Consider the following 14,202-nt stretch of genomic DNA (forward strand, 5'->3'; position numbering starts at 1 on the left):
GGCTTAGTTGGAGATAAGAGTCTCACAGATTTCCTAGCTAAGATCTTTCTTTCTTTCTCCCTCCCTCCCTTTTTTCTTTCTTCCTTCCTTCCTTCCTTCCTTTCTCTTTCTTTTCTTTCTTTTCCTTCCTTCCTTCCTTCCTTCCTTCCTTCCTTCCTTCCTTCCTTCCTTTCTTTCTTTCTTTCTTTCTGCCAGTCCTGGGCTTGAGCTCAGAGCCTGAGCACTGTCCTTGGACTTTCTCAAGGCTAGAGCTCTACCACTTGAGCCTCAGCACCACTTCTGGCTTTTTTCCATGTATGTGGTACTGAGGAATTGAACCTGGGTCTTTGTGCATGCTAGGCTAGCACTCTACCACTAGGCCAAACTCCCGGCCCCTAAGATTTTTCTTCTTAAAGTATGCATTGATAGGCTAGACACCCCTCTGAGATTTAAAAATAGGCCACATAAATTAACCTCTTTTAAAAACAGCGATTTCAAAAGATTTTCTTTAATATCATAAAATATTTTCATGGACAAGTGAGCTAGCAAACACACATGCACCCATGTGCCTTCCACAAGAGAACCCACCCCATCCCCCACCTAGTGGACATGAGATCAGAAAAATGAATACAGCAGATGAAACAGAAGGGGAAAAGAAAAATCAGTAAAAAGAATGCAATATAACTTTGTGCTTGGTTATTTTCCTATTGTCACAACAACAACAAAAAAAAACGTATCTCGGTGCAAATAATTTTTCCTCTTTTCTGTTTATGTCTGGTGGAGAAAAAAAATACTTTTTTTCTATAATAAAATATGTAGGTTTTTTGGTGTAGTTTTTTTTAAGACTTTTTAATGTAATTTTTTTCTTTTTTTTTTTTTTCAGAAAATATTTTTGTAAACTGTCCCTTGGCGGGTAAGGTGGCTGGAGGCCACATGGGTCTCTGCGCACGCGCATCCCGCGGGAGGCCGAGCGTGGGAAACCCTGAGCCCAGAGCGGCCGACGGGGTGGGGCGCGAGTGCGCAAGCGCAAGGGGCAGGTTAGAGGTCACTTTCGCCGTACAGCGCCGTGGAGAAGGACATGTAATCCAGAGCACCGGGCACAGAGTCAGGGCCCGCATAGGGCGCCATTCGCGCGATGCAGTATTCAGCCTGGTCCGGCGGCAGCTCCCGGCGCAGCTCATCCTCTGTGATGTAGTTCTGTGAAGAAAGCATGGCCACCAGTCGCAAAGCCAGCAGCAGCCGTAAAGTGATGTCGTGCGGCAGTGCCGCAAAACACGGCGGACCTAAACTTGCAGTGCAGGTTGAACAACCAGGATGTCCCCATCTTCCCTTCCTCCAGGGCCTTCTGGAGCTACGCGTGCATGCACAGGCTCAAAACTTTTTTTTTTTTTTTTTTTTTTTTGCTACTCTTGACTTCAATTCAGGGCCTGAGCACTGTCCTTGGACTTTCTCAAGGCTAGAGAGCTCTACCACCTGAGCCTCAGCACCACTTCTGGGTTTTTCTATGTATGTGGTACGGAGGAATTGAACCCGGGTCTTCATGCATGCTAGGCAAGCACTCTACCAGCCCCTTCTATCGCTGTCTTTAAGAAGTGTTGACCAGGTTAAGATGGGTGTCCAGAATGAGAATCACGACTCCACGCAGCACCCTTGCTAACAGCCAACGTGGCAACCTTGTCCTAACTCACTAAGCTCTCAACCTGGGTTTTCTGCCTTCCCTGCTCCCTCTACTTGATAGGTCTGTGTGGAAGCTGCTTCGTATAGGAGCTGGAGGGCCCCAGAGGCCTCACTCAGCTGGGCACCAAGGGTAGTTCCACAGACTATCCCTAAGTTCCCTGGATATGGGTGTGTGGAAGAGTGGGGTTGCCCTCTTGTCACACCAAAAGTTAGACCCATCACAGACTGTGCTCCCCTCCTACAAAATTAACCAGATGTTTTCTGAGGATCCTACCATGCCTACCGACACCCTTCATCTGTTCTGCCTTTACTCCTTTATAGACTGAGATGCTTCAGAAGTTATGTTCCCTATTGGGTTTTGCTTTCTCATTTCAGTGTTGAAGGAGAGACAGCAGAAAGCTTCCCTGTGAATTTTACAGAAAGGAAACTTAGCTGTGAGGTATTCCTTCCACTCTTAATGCTTCTGGATTTCCCTCATATCTTTTCTGTAATATTAAGGGGGATCTGTGGCTCATGAAAAAAATCCCTTCAAATCCCAGGACTAAAGATGGCTGTGGGTCTGAGTGACATCCAGGTTCACTGGTGATCACCTCAGATGGTCAAGACCTGGACTGCACCTGTGGTCTCCATGGAGACAGCCCCTCTGTACCCTAACCATTTTCTTACTGCCAGGCATGAAGTGAGAGGGTATCTGAAGATTTGGGAATCTGAAAGAGGCTACTGCTTGGGATAGAAAAAAATGAGCCACTCTCCACTGCTCTCTACCCTTCACCCTGCTCACCACCAGCCTTCTGTGCCTGGACCCAGGAAGATTTAACAGCCAAGACCCATACATCATCAGATGGGCTTTTCCATTATTCATCCATAGCCCCCCTAACCCCCCCAACCCACTCCATTGCTCCCAAACCATCACAAGGGGCCCTCATTGACTTGCAGCGCATCTGGTAGGAGCCCTCTTAAGCTTAATACCCTGTCCTAACTCCTTAACTGAGCCCAAGACTTTATAGAAACAGGGAAACAGGTAGAGGCTCATAGCCACAGGAGACCCAGTGGGGTCTGGGAAGAAAGAAGAAGTGAGGTCTTGTCTCCTCCAAATGGAAGTCCAGCTAGTGCCTGTCTCCCCTCACCCAGTGCTCACCTTGTCTCCAGCCAGGATCTTGAAGGAGGCCATGACTTGATCTGCAGTATCTGTATCGGCAGTCTCTCGGGACATGAAGTCAATGAAGGCTTGGAATGTCACAACCCCCAGGCGGTTGGGGTCCACAATGCTCATGATGCGGGCAAATTCTGCCTCTCCCTGGAGGGAACAGCCAACCCAGGCCTATCAGTCCATGGCCTCCTGAGAAGCTAAGGTGGACTCGAGCCCCTGGGTAGCATGTAGTTTGGAAGAGGAACATACAGTAGCCAATGACCTAACCTAGCTTTCCCTGAAGCTATGACAAGACACTCAATACTCATCTGCCCAAAGGTCGAGTCCAGTTCAGGGTATCCCACCTATTACAGGTATCTGGGTTCGCCTCAGAAAAACAAAACAAAACAAAAACAATACTGCTACAAATTATAATAACAATGGCTAAGATCCACACAGCATATCTAATAGGCAAAATGCTTTATCTATTTAATAATCCTTACTACAACTATATAAAATCTTACCATTTCTGTGCCTGGATAAGAAATCTGAGGCCTATTCAGGCTAAGTAAGAAAAACTTGACCTCAGGCAGTCTGGCCCCAGGGTCTGTGGTCTCCCTACTACTCTGTATTTTCTAAGTGCCAGACATGTGCATAGCACTGTGTTAAGGTTCTTCGTCTAATCCTTAATGATGGTCCTTTCAGGGCTCTTCTCACTTGGTAGCTGGCGATGGCAGCATGTTGCTGATTCCTAAATTCATGCTGCCTACCACAAGCCCTTGGCCCTGCCTTGTGTCCATGCAGGAGGCGAGGATTTGGGGTTGTTACCTATATCACAGTCCAAGCCAATAAGGAAGGACTCTGGGGTTCTGCAAGTGAGTTCGGCACTTGTTACCACGCCTACCCAGAAAGCCAGATGACAGAGGGTACACGAAGAACATTAGAGAGGAGCCTTGATTGGAGCCATCACCAGGGCAGAGAGAAAATCTACACCTCGTGCCTCATGTAAGATGAGCTAGAGCCACTTGTAGACTGGGAAGTGTCTACCAATGCTTCCTGCTTGCCTCAGGGATAAACTAGGTATCCACACAAAAGGTAATGAAGCCCAGTTGCCATAGTAAGTACCAGAGGATAAGTAGGAACAAACACTGAGGCAGGAAGGCCAGGTCATAAGACTACATAGGCTGGGCTGGCCTGACTTTTCCCAAGAAAGGACACTTGAGGCTCCTCTGGGGAAGGAAGCCCTAGGGCTTCAGTTGTTACTAAAGACTTGGCCTTTCCAGTGTGTTGGCTGTCTCCTGGCCAGGGCAGGCTAAGGCCAGGAGGGTGGGGTTTACGTTACCATGTTGTAACCCATGGAGATCAGGCAGGCGCGGAAATCATCCGTGTCCATCATGCCTGTCTTCTTCTGTGAGCCAGTGGCACAAGGCACAGGAGGAACAGACAGGGAAGAGGAAGAGGAAGAGCCATCCCAGGACCAGGAAGATAGGAGGGCACAGATGGAAGGGAAAAGGAGGGTTATGATTGGAGGTCAGGGAGGGCAGAGAAATGGCAGAGAAACATGGCCACAGGAAGATGGAGCCAGGAGATGTCCAAGGTGGAACACAGGAAGGAGGAGCCCGACACAGGGTAGGCAGGGACAGCAGAGAAGGAGCCCCACGGCCCACAGGGAGGGAGACAGGAAGATCCAGACAGGGAGAAAAGAGAAAAAGAAGAAATGCGTTATTTCTCGCCCCAGAGGCCACCTCTGAGCGTGCTCCATGCCGGAGGTGAGTACCTGGGGGTCGTTGCCAATATCATAACCCAAGCTGATGAGGCAGGCTTTGAACTCCTCGGGACCCAGCGTGCCGGAATGATCCTGGGGCCGTGGTGCGCCAGGCAGCGAGCCATGCGGTGCCAGGGAGGTGGAGGCCGTGAGGGGTGGGGGGATGGGGTGGGCCATGCCCCAGGGAGGGGGAGGAGTGGCATGTGTGGGGGAGACACAGGAACAAAAGGCATGCGGATGGAGAGGGTGGAGGGTGGAGGACGGGGGAGAGGGGAAATAAAAGTGTACACGGTTAGACACACGGACGAGCTTCCACAAGGGGACCCTGTCCCTGGCACACACAGCCCTGCTTCAGGAAGCAGGGCCACAGGGGTGCACGATGAGCCAGGAGGGTGAGAAGCTCCCCCAGAGGTGTCCTAGGCCACCCCAGTGTCCCTAAGGGCTCCACCCCCCCAGGTGCCTGGAGGGCAGTGAAGCAGGCAGGTGGTAGGCAGCACCTGACCCCATGCTCCCCACCCTTAGGGCTGCCCTGCACCCCAGGGAACTGAGGAGGGACAGCCCAACAGCCCCCACCCCCGCCTCGCTTCTTCATCTTTAAGGGCAATGGGGACAGCCAACAGCAGAGCCTTCAGTTGAGACTTTGGTAGCCTCCCTCCAGGGACTGAGTCCTTGTGGTAGGAGAGGAAGGGTTCAGGGTCAGAGGCACTCTTCCCATCCATGATATCCACACTCTCAAGGAAAGCAGGGGAGGCTTACGGACACCAGGATGGCTTTCCAAGATTAGCTCAGAAAGCCTATGAGGCGCAGGGCAGTGAGCCAGGGCAGGCCGATGCTGTTTCCCCGCTCTCTACATCTGCCCAAGAACTAGGCCCAGCATAGTGGACCACACCCTGGGCAGTGCCCTCCAGGGCCCTGGGGCAGGGGTTGGGAGCTAGTCTAAGTGAGAAAGGAGTAGGGCCCTCACCCGGTCAAAGTGGTTGAAGGAAGCCCGGAACTCATTCATCTGCTCCTGGCTGATGCCCTTGGCATCTCGGGTCAAGATCTGGTTCTCCACTTCATTGATGGTCCTGGCGATGGTGGTGAGTAGCTGCTCCCAGCCCACTCGGATGTGCTAGGGGTGGGAGTGGGGGAACGGGGCTGTGAGGCCTGGGCTCTAAGTTGCCCCTGCCCATTCCTTTGTTTTGAGCAGTCAAAGCAACTGAACTAAGCCTTCTGTCTAGAGCCATAGTATCACCAGGGTAAGGGACAAGGACACCCTACCAGGTCAGAAGGGCCTGGAGGACAAAGATGGCTGGGTGTTGGCCTCTGCCTGGAACAGCAGAGACCAGGACTTGCCAGTGGGGGTCCTGTTAAGAAAGGGAGATAGATCTGATAGTGCAAAGGACAAAACACTGTGTGCTTCCTTGAACTCCCTACTCCACAGTCACACTTGCACATACAAGTCAAAACAAGTACAGCCACGTGCCACATAATGGCCTCCTAGCCAACAGCAGGCCAAATACACCATGGTGGGACCACCTAGTGACCGTGTAGCCCTCACAGTGTGTCACGGTGACATCAGCCCAATGAGGAAATCACCTAAGAACACATCTCTGAGAAGGTACCATCATGACGAGAGAGATGAGTGGCTGTAGTCTTTGTAAGGCTGGTGAAATTTGGAGTCCACCAGCGTCGGAATTGCTGGTAAGGTTTGTTAGAATTTGTGAGTCAAATTTAGCAGCCAGGGCCTATATAAACCTATTTTTCAATGAGGTCCTGGGGTACTCAGAAAGCATGTAGGTGAAAGACACAGAGCTTCAGGGGTGCAGAGAAGGGAGTTCATCCTCCTCCTGACCCAGATTCCTTGGGTCAGGTGGAGGGCAGAAGGGGACATGTGCCTCCCCTCAGAGAATCAGGGCTAGCCCCACGCACCTCCATGGTGTAGTTGGTGTGCTTGTTGTCAAAGATCAGTGCCTCCTGGATCAACTGGTGGTCACCCTCCAGCTGGTCAATCTTTGGCTTGTAGTTGACAATGCTCTTCTCGTATTGCCGCAGGTGATTGAGCTGGTCTTCCAACGTCCCATGCATCTCGATAGAGATCCTGCCGATCTCCTGCTCATCAGGAAAGAGATGCCTTCTCAGACCTCTACACCATACTCATAGAATTAAGGCCCTCCAGGTCACTAGTTAACCCCTGCCCCGATCCCACACACCTTGGTGATATTGAGTTTCTATCTCAGCCCTAGGGAGGCCAGCACTGGTAATAAATGATACACAGCCAGTATGGGTGCTTCTTGATATGGAAACAGTATCCTATATAGTAAATTTTATCATTGGGTGAGAGCTCTGCCATTCCTTAGGATAGTCTCAGAAAGGAGATGTTGGCTCACCTGCTGACCTGAATGTTCATTATTATTATTATTATTATTTTGCTTGTCATTTGAATTCCCTCTCTAAGCCTCGCTCTTGATTATATCCTCTCATACAGGCCTTCCTGGTGCCCACTAAGCGGGACTGCCAAAGCCTCAGCATGCCCGGCTTATCTCTCTGTTCTTCTAACTCTGAGGATGCCTACCCCAATCCCCAAGTTCCACCACTCCCCACAGGCCAGTCTAATGTCCATTCCACCTGTCATTCACCCCTGTAAGCAGAGCTTGTGTGTGAAACCATTTCTGGCCATTCACTTCAGCCTTCGATATCAACTAAACACAGAGTACTGGGGCAAGGGAAGGGAGCACGCAGCACCAGGAGTCTGACGTCACCTTTGGCCTTAAGACTCTCAAAGATGACGTTCCAGTCAAGCAGATCCCCAATATCTAGCCTAAACACGTCAGCAAAATTCTGCATTTTTACCGGGGATGGCTCAGCTCTCTCTTTAGCAAGACCATCCTCTTTGACTAGGCCCTTTGCCAGTAGAACAATGACGGAGGTAGGAATACCTGGCTAACACAGCAGGCCAAGGGGTTACTTGAGCTGACCAGGCAGCCAGGAGCTGGCCACCCCAGGAGCATGCCCTCCTGTCGATCTTTGCTCCCAACCAGACATCAGGATCAAGCCATCAGCTTTCCCTACACAGGCCTTCACACCTCCCCTTGAGGGCAACCCTAATGAGGGGCTTGCTTTTCTTGTACTGCGGCAGGTGATTGAGCTGGGGTTCCTGCTCCAGAGGAGACAGTTGACCTCCCTGGCACAGATGGTACTGGGGAGAAATGGGAAAGCAAATGCATCCCACAAAGGGACTCACCTCCATTTTGGTCTGGATCCAGGGCCCAATGACATTAGCCTGGGCTCCGAACTGCTTGCGTAGCCTCTCATTGTGTTGCTGGCGGGCATGCTCTTCTGTCAGAGCCTGGTCTCTCCGTGGCACCAGCTGCCGAACCTGGGAAGGAATAATCATGAGACCTTGGGAACAGGCCAGCCTTCTTCTCATGTGCCAGATGAGAAACAGGAGGGAAGATGCTGACCTCATCCAGAAATCCATGCATTATTTGGGTAATGCTTACTATGTGACAATGAAGTAAATGAAATCCATGAAAACAGACAAAAATCTTTGCCCGTCTCAAATTTCCAATAGATCGACCTGTGCCCTCCAGCCCAGTCCTTCCACTCACATGTTCCCATTTGCCATTGATCTCCTGAGGTGCGATACTTGTGTAGGGATTGGTGCCCGCCATGTTGACATGATAGGTCTGGACAATCTTGGACACCTCATTGTGGATACCCAGGATGGCCAGGCGCTCTTTGTCAGCATCAGGGAGGGTGGCCTTGAACTGCTCATGGGCTGTGGTCAATCCCTAAACAGACATAGAGATGCAGAATAAATAGAAATACTCAGAGGGTCTGGTGCTTCCTTTGGGAAAAATAAACAAAGGGAGCCCCAGGGGTGCCTGGTAGAAGAGGGTCACAGGACAAAGGAAGCAAAGTTCCACACCAATGGGAGACTCAGAGATATCAAATTAGACTTTCTTGGCTGAGAATTCCCAAGGCAGGGAGCTGCAGGAAGAAAAAGACAGAGCCAGCAATGCAATGGCTGCATCCTTGGAGCTGGTAAAACTGACAGCCATCTCTGGAATAGTTACCATTCCACAGGGGGACAAGGAAGCTCCAGAGCAATGTGCAACTTTCTGAACCTAATACCCTGCAATTATAGCAAAGATAAGTGGAAGAAGCTCGTTTTGATACAAAATGAACTCCAAGATTCATGTTTTTCTAATTGTTGTTATATCAGTGACATACAGATGGGTTACAGTGTCATAAGTCAGGGAAAGAGCACATCTCTTTAGACAAAGTCACTCCTTCCTTGGCTCTCTTCCAGTTTTTCCATCCTGACCCATAAGTTCTATAGCTCATTTTCAACATAGTGTCTAGTGAGTTCCAAGATTAATGTCAAAAGTCAAGGACTGGGATATAATCTCACTACTTTTTTTTTTGGCCAGTTCTGGCTTGAGCTCAGGGCCTGAGCACTGTCCTTGGACTTTCTCAAGGCTAGAGCTCTACCACTTGAGCCTCAGCACCACTTCTGGCTTTTTTTTCTGTGTATGTGGTACCGAGGAATTGAACCCGGGTCTTTGTGCATGCTAGGCAAGCACTCTACCACTAGGCCAAACTCCCGGCCCATCTCACTACTTTTTATAAGAAAAAAACAAAAGAAGGTGTAGAGAAGAAGGTACAAATAAATATATATATCGTGTGGCTTATGTCTGCTGTATAGAATTGGAAGGGAGGGGACAGAGGCTAGCAGGGGGGCTATACCGTATACTTCTTTACCAGTTGGATGTTATGCAATGTGTAGCTATTACTTGGTCAAACCAAATCAATGAAATCTTTGGATGATCTTCCTCAGTCTACCCTACAGGGCAGTCCTATAGGAATGAGATCCAGAGCAGGATCTGGGGACAGCTAGGGTGCCGCTTCTTGTGGGAGGGGAAACATGGCTGGCTCACCTGGATCTCCTCAATGGTGTGCACAATGAAAGTGTCTTGCAGGTCTTCCATGGCCCCTTCCATCCAGTTGTTGAAGGGTGCAGCCCGCTTGGCATATTCCAAGTACAGCTGGTCAATGGTCTCCAGCAGCTTCTCTGTCCGCTGGAAGTGGCCAAGCAGGTGTTTAACATTGTGATACTCAGAGCTACCCGCCCCCGCTCCCCTCCCCACCTCCATCAAGATCCTCCAGGGGTCCTGGGTCTAGAAGCACTGGACTAAAGCAGAAAGAGCCAGTTCTCACAAGGGGACTGGTTCTGTCAGTCACATGATGGATCACCTCACATTGAAATGGCATGGCCTGGCCCCCACACAATGGGGATGATCCAGGGAATCATGCGGTCTTTTAAAGCAAAGAGAACTAAGGTGGAGGAAGATTGACACATGCACACACACACATGCACATGGATGGCCCTTACCTCTAAAGCTTCCCTCCGCTTCTGAGTCAGATTCCCTAGATTGTCCCACTGGTCACAGATCTTTTGACAACGAGCGTTGACACTGGGTGAGTCGTAATAGTCCAGCTCGCTGAGGTTGGGAAAAGAGAGACAAGGAGTTGCTGCATGGTACAGGCTGCTCAGAGAGGCTGCTCTCCCTCTCTCCATGGGTGGGGTGGGCTGGAAGAGCCAGGGGTGCTTCCACTTCCTTGTCTTTGAGGAGATGAGAGATGGGAGACTGAAAGCAGCCATTCTTCTCTGATGCCCCTTGCCGCCCACCAGTGCTGGAGGTGAGGCTGGCCTTGACCATGACGCTCAGTGGCAGGGAGAAAGAGTAGCACCCAGAACCGAGCTTGGTCTGCCTTAATGACAGATGAGGGCCAAGGTCTGTAATAGGAATGGTGTAGTCCTAGATCCAGCCCCTCTAGAAGGGCCATTCCTTTGTCTTCCATGTGACTCCCTGTTTGGGCACCATCTGTGCACTTCCCCATTCCCACCCCACTACCACAGCAACTGACAAGCCCCAGTTCCACTCTGGGTGCCAAAGGGTGGGGGATTTGGAGGGGGGATTGGGGCGGGCCTACTTGAGCTCCTGTGCGATGGCTGCAATCTGTTCCACACGATCTTGGTGAGCAGCCAGGTCACTCTCAAAGGCCTCGTGCTTCTTCAGCAGGGCCTTGATCTCTGACAAGGTGGCTGTCTCGTAATCCTTCTGCCGCAGCATGGCCTCCTTGCCTGGATGCAGACAGGATCACAGTGAGCCTGATCACGGGCTATCTTCTTGGTCTTGGTCACCCACCCACCCCTCAAAGCCCCAGTACTCCACACTTCTGGAGTGCTTCCCACAGAGGTATCCTCCAGGCTTTGAGGTGCAGGATGTGTAGCTGGACATCCAGCTGGGGAGAGCAAGGGAGCGATTACCACTCTCCATGGAGCCCCTCCACACATGGAGCAGTTAAGCATGGAGGCTAGGCGGGGACATGAGAGAAGGTAAAGGGTGCAGCATTCACTTTACAACAGCATGACACAGCCAGCTGTACCTCATGACATCTTTGGAGGGGGGGGAACCCCCAAAACTTGCCAAGCACACCAGCATTCCTCCAATTATGAGATGGCTGGCTCCAGTCAGCCCTGCAGGGACCCCTCCCCAGTTAACTCTCAGTATAGTCCAGATAGTTGGTACATGTGAACATTCTAGAACCTTCTCTGACCACCAGGTGCATGGCCCTTTCTCTTTAGGGCAGGGACCCTTGGATTTTTTGGATCTCTTTCTTTCTATAGGAGGAAAGCAGGGATGAGAAATAATCAGACAATGCTCCTCAGCTGCTTTGTGACAGCCAGGCGCAGGAAAGGCGCTAGCTTAGCTGGTTCTCATGCCCACGCTTTATGCCAACCCTGGGGTGGCTCAGCTTCTGTCAGTAAAGAGCCACTGAGCTTCGAGCCATTTTTCTTTCCCTCTAGTGGTTTTTTTCTTTAAATTATAATAAGTAACATATTTAGATAAAAGAAATGATAAGCTTACTTGTCTACTGATTCCTATTCACTTTTTCCATGTATGGGTATTAGGTTAACATATTAGATACACATAAATTGTTTTAAAGTATTTAGCAGAATATTTTTTTGTGTGTGCCAATATTAAACTTAGGGCCTGGGCACTGGCTCTCTACCTCTGAACCACACTTCTACCTCTGGTGGTTAATTGGCAATAAGAGGCTCATAAACTTTCTGCCATGACTGGCTTTGAACCATGATCCTCAGACCTCAGTCTCCTGAGTAGCTACCATTACCAGCATGAGCAACCAGTTAGCAGTATGTTTCCTGAAATTTCTGTATGGATCCATGGTCTTCCTATGTAAAGTCTTCCCTTGATATGTCTTCAGGAAATCCATTTCAGGACTCTCAAGGATGACAGAATCTAAAGATACTCAAGTCTCTTAAATGAAATAATGTACTAATTGCATATAACTGACCCATATGCTTTCAACCATCCCTAGATCAGGTACAATGCCTAATACAATGAAAATGCTATGTAACTGGTTGCTAAGATTATATTGTTAGCTAGGTGCCAGTGGCTCACGCTTGTAATCCTAGCTACTCAGGAGGCTGAGATCAAAGCCAGTCAGGGCACAAAGTCCATGAGACACTTATCTCCAATTAACCACCAGAAAACTGGAAGTGGTGCTGTGGCTCAAGTGGTAGAGCGCTAGCCTTGAACTGAAGAGCTCAGGGACAGCATCCAGGCCAGAGTTCAAGCAGCACCAGCACCAGCACCACAATATATATATATATATAGTTTAGAGAATAACAAGGAAAAAAGAAAAAACAAAAACACGTACATGTTCAGCATAGATGCCAGTCCCTTTTGTTTGAATACTTGGGTTGGTAGAATCCAGAGATGTGGAACTCACATATATAGAGAGGGGACTGGACACCACAGGCTATGTCCCCAGGACAGAACCACTCCCCAACCTACTATAGGACACAGGACCCTAAGCTTGCCTAGTGGTAGATTTCTTACCACAAGGGTGCATAAGCCGCTTGTTCTCTGATTTTTAAGCCTTACAACCACTGTGTGAGGAGGGGTACTGATCAAAATCTAGGGTCAACCCCCTTCCCCAAATAAAACTAATTTCACGGAATGTAACCTTATTAGGAAATGGTCTTTCCTGAGGTTATCAGTTAAAATGAGGTTAATCTGGAATGTGACGGGTTAAATCCTTTGAGTGGTCTTTACTAACAAGAGGAGAGAGAAGGATAAGAGAGAGTAAGGTGTGTAAAAAGGGAGGCAGAGGCTGGGATAATGTAGCTGGGTTGCCATGGAATGTCAGTTCTACCAGAAGCTATAGTGGGAGAAGTGGGGATCCTCTCCCCGCTAAATCTCTAGAGAAACCAACCCTGCTGATGTCTGGCTTCCTCAACTGTGAGCATAAATTTCTATCACTCTAAGCCACTAATGTACGGTCATTTGTTACAGCAGCTGCCGTTAACTAATACATGTTCTCATAAATTTGGAAGCAAGGCAAGATGAGCCACCAGTGAACACATTTACATTGCTTCTTGGCAGCTGAGTCAGGATTTACCCCCCACCCCCACCCCACACGCTGACTGGGGAGAAGACACTGACAAGAGAATAATTGAAGACTATCCTTACCTAGCACTACACTATACCAGAACATGTCTCGGCCCTTCCCATGGCCGGATTCAATTCTCATAAATGTATAAGAAATGCATAATAATAAACGTAGAACACAATAAAGACACTGAGGTAATGCAAAGGCTAACAAAACTACCTGATGTCAGAGAACTACCAAGAGGCAAGGTGAAACCAACAGAAGGTGAAAGGAGGAACTGTGGCCCGGGGTTGGGAGGATAGACAGACAACTGGAACCCCTGGGGAAGTGTGGGCTGGGCGGCCTCACCGTCTGTCCAAGCCTCATGGATGGAGGCCTTCTGCCGGAACTTCTCTGCCAGGTGGTCCAGCCGCTCCAGCCTCCGGATCTCATTCAGAAGCCATTCTTCATAGCCCTTTTCTGCCTGCTCCAAGCAGCCCCAAGCATTGTTGATGTCCTGTGGCAATGGTAGGTAGAGGGTCAGGGCCTGGCTTGGGCCTAACCCCTAGTCCCCTGGCCCTTGGAACCCAGCAGCTGCTTCAGATTTCTAGGAAGAGTTTCTTCCCAATCTCAGCTCTCAGCCAAGAGTTTCACCCTACCTCTGAGCTCCTACTGTACCCCCTGGCATTTCCTTGGGCTCCCAGGACATCCTGGGCAAAGAGAGGGCCTGTGTTCACATGTGCCACTAAGCTATGAGGATCTGACTGTGAAGCTCTATGAGTTAAGAATTCAGAACCTTCTGTGCCCAGCCAGGAAGAGTTTCCAACAGGCCCCTGGTTCATCCCAGAGGCCATAGGGCCAGCCAGGAAACCAGAGCAAGGATGACAAGGTAAGTGGACACTGGATTCAGGCCACAGGGTCCAGTGAAGTAGCCTGGGTGAGGGAGCCACGATTGTGACAGGACAGATGCTCAGCACACACATCAGGCAAGGTCACCCCTGTAGTTAGTACAAGCCTGTGGGCACAACTGGAGAAGTAGACTGCATGCCATCTATCCCTCTAGTGCCCAGGCTGAACGTGCCCCATGGCATGGGCACCTCTCTTTCTCAAGAGCACTCTTTGGCTAACAGTGGTTCTGGTTCCATAAAAGCTACCGAATCAGGGCTGGGAGTTTGGCCTAGTGGTAGAGTGCTTGCCTAGCATGCAT

General features: G+C 49.9%; 1 protein-coding gene across 4 annotated transcripts in view; it reads right to left on the reverse strand.

Moving 5' to 3' along the window:
• Positions 1 to 754: 754 nt before the first annotated feature.
• Actn1 (actinin alpha 1) overlaps positions 755 to 14,202 on the reverse strand; it is a 95,476-nt gene continuing 82,028 nt past the window's right edge. For 2 of the 4 annotated variants that reach the window (XM_090344346.1, XM_090344347.1), the window contains exons 11-22: positions 13,365 to 13,512; positions 10,530 to 10,680; positions 9,928 to 10,036; positions 9,473 to 9,613; positions 8,141 to 8,323; positions 7,774 to 7,908; positions 6,462 to 6,641; positions 5,515 to 5,661; positions 4,563 to 4,643; positions 4,128 to 4,193; positions 2,795 to 2,953; positions 755 to 1,176 (exon numbers count right to left, since the gene is read on the reverse strand). In XM_090344346.1, coding sequence (XP_090200472.1) covers positions 1,018 to 1,176; positions 2,795 to 2,953; positions 4,128 to 4,193; positions 4,563 to 4,643; positions 5,515 to 5,661; positions 6,462 to 6,641; positions 7,774 to 7,908; positions 8,141 to 8,323; positions 9,473 to 9,613; positions 9,928 to 10,036; positions 10,530 to 10,680; positions 13,365 to 13,512 — 1,659 coding nt within the window. In that variant the 3' untranslated portion in view covers positions 755 to 1,017. The remainder of the gene's footprint in view (positions 1,177 to 2,794; positions 2,954 to 4,127; positions 4,194 to 4,562; positions 4,644 to 5,514; positions 5,662 to 6,461; positions 6,642 to 7,773; positions 7,909 to 8,140; positions 8,324 to 9,472; positions 9,614 to 9,927; positions 10,037 to 10,529; positions 10,681 to 13,364; positions 13,513 to 14,202) is intronic. The other 2 variants (XM_090344349.1, XM_090344348.1) reach the window with 2 other exon arrangements.

Source organism: Megascapheus bottae, chromosome 14, assembly GCF_031878675.1.
Source record: "Megascapheus bottae isolate mThoBot1 chromosome 14, mThoBot2.hap1, whole genome shotgun sequence".
NCBI lineage: Eukaryota > Metazoa > Chordata > Mammalia > Rodentia > Geomyidae > Megascapheus > Megascapheus bottae.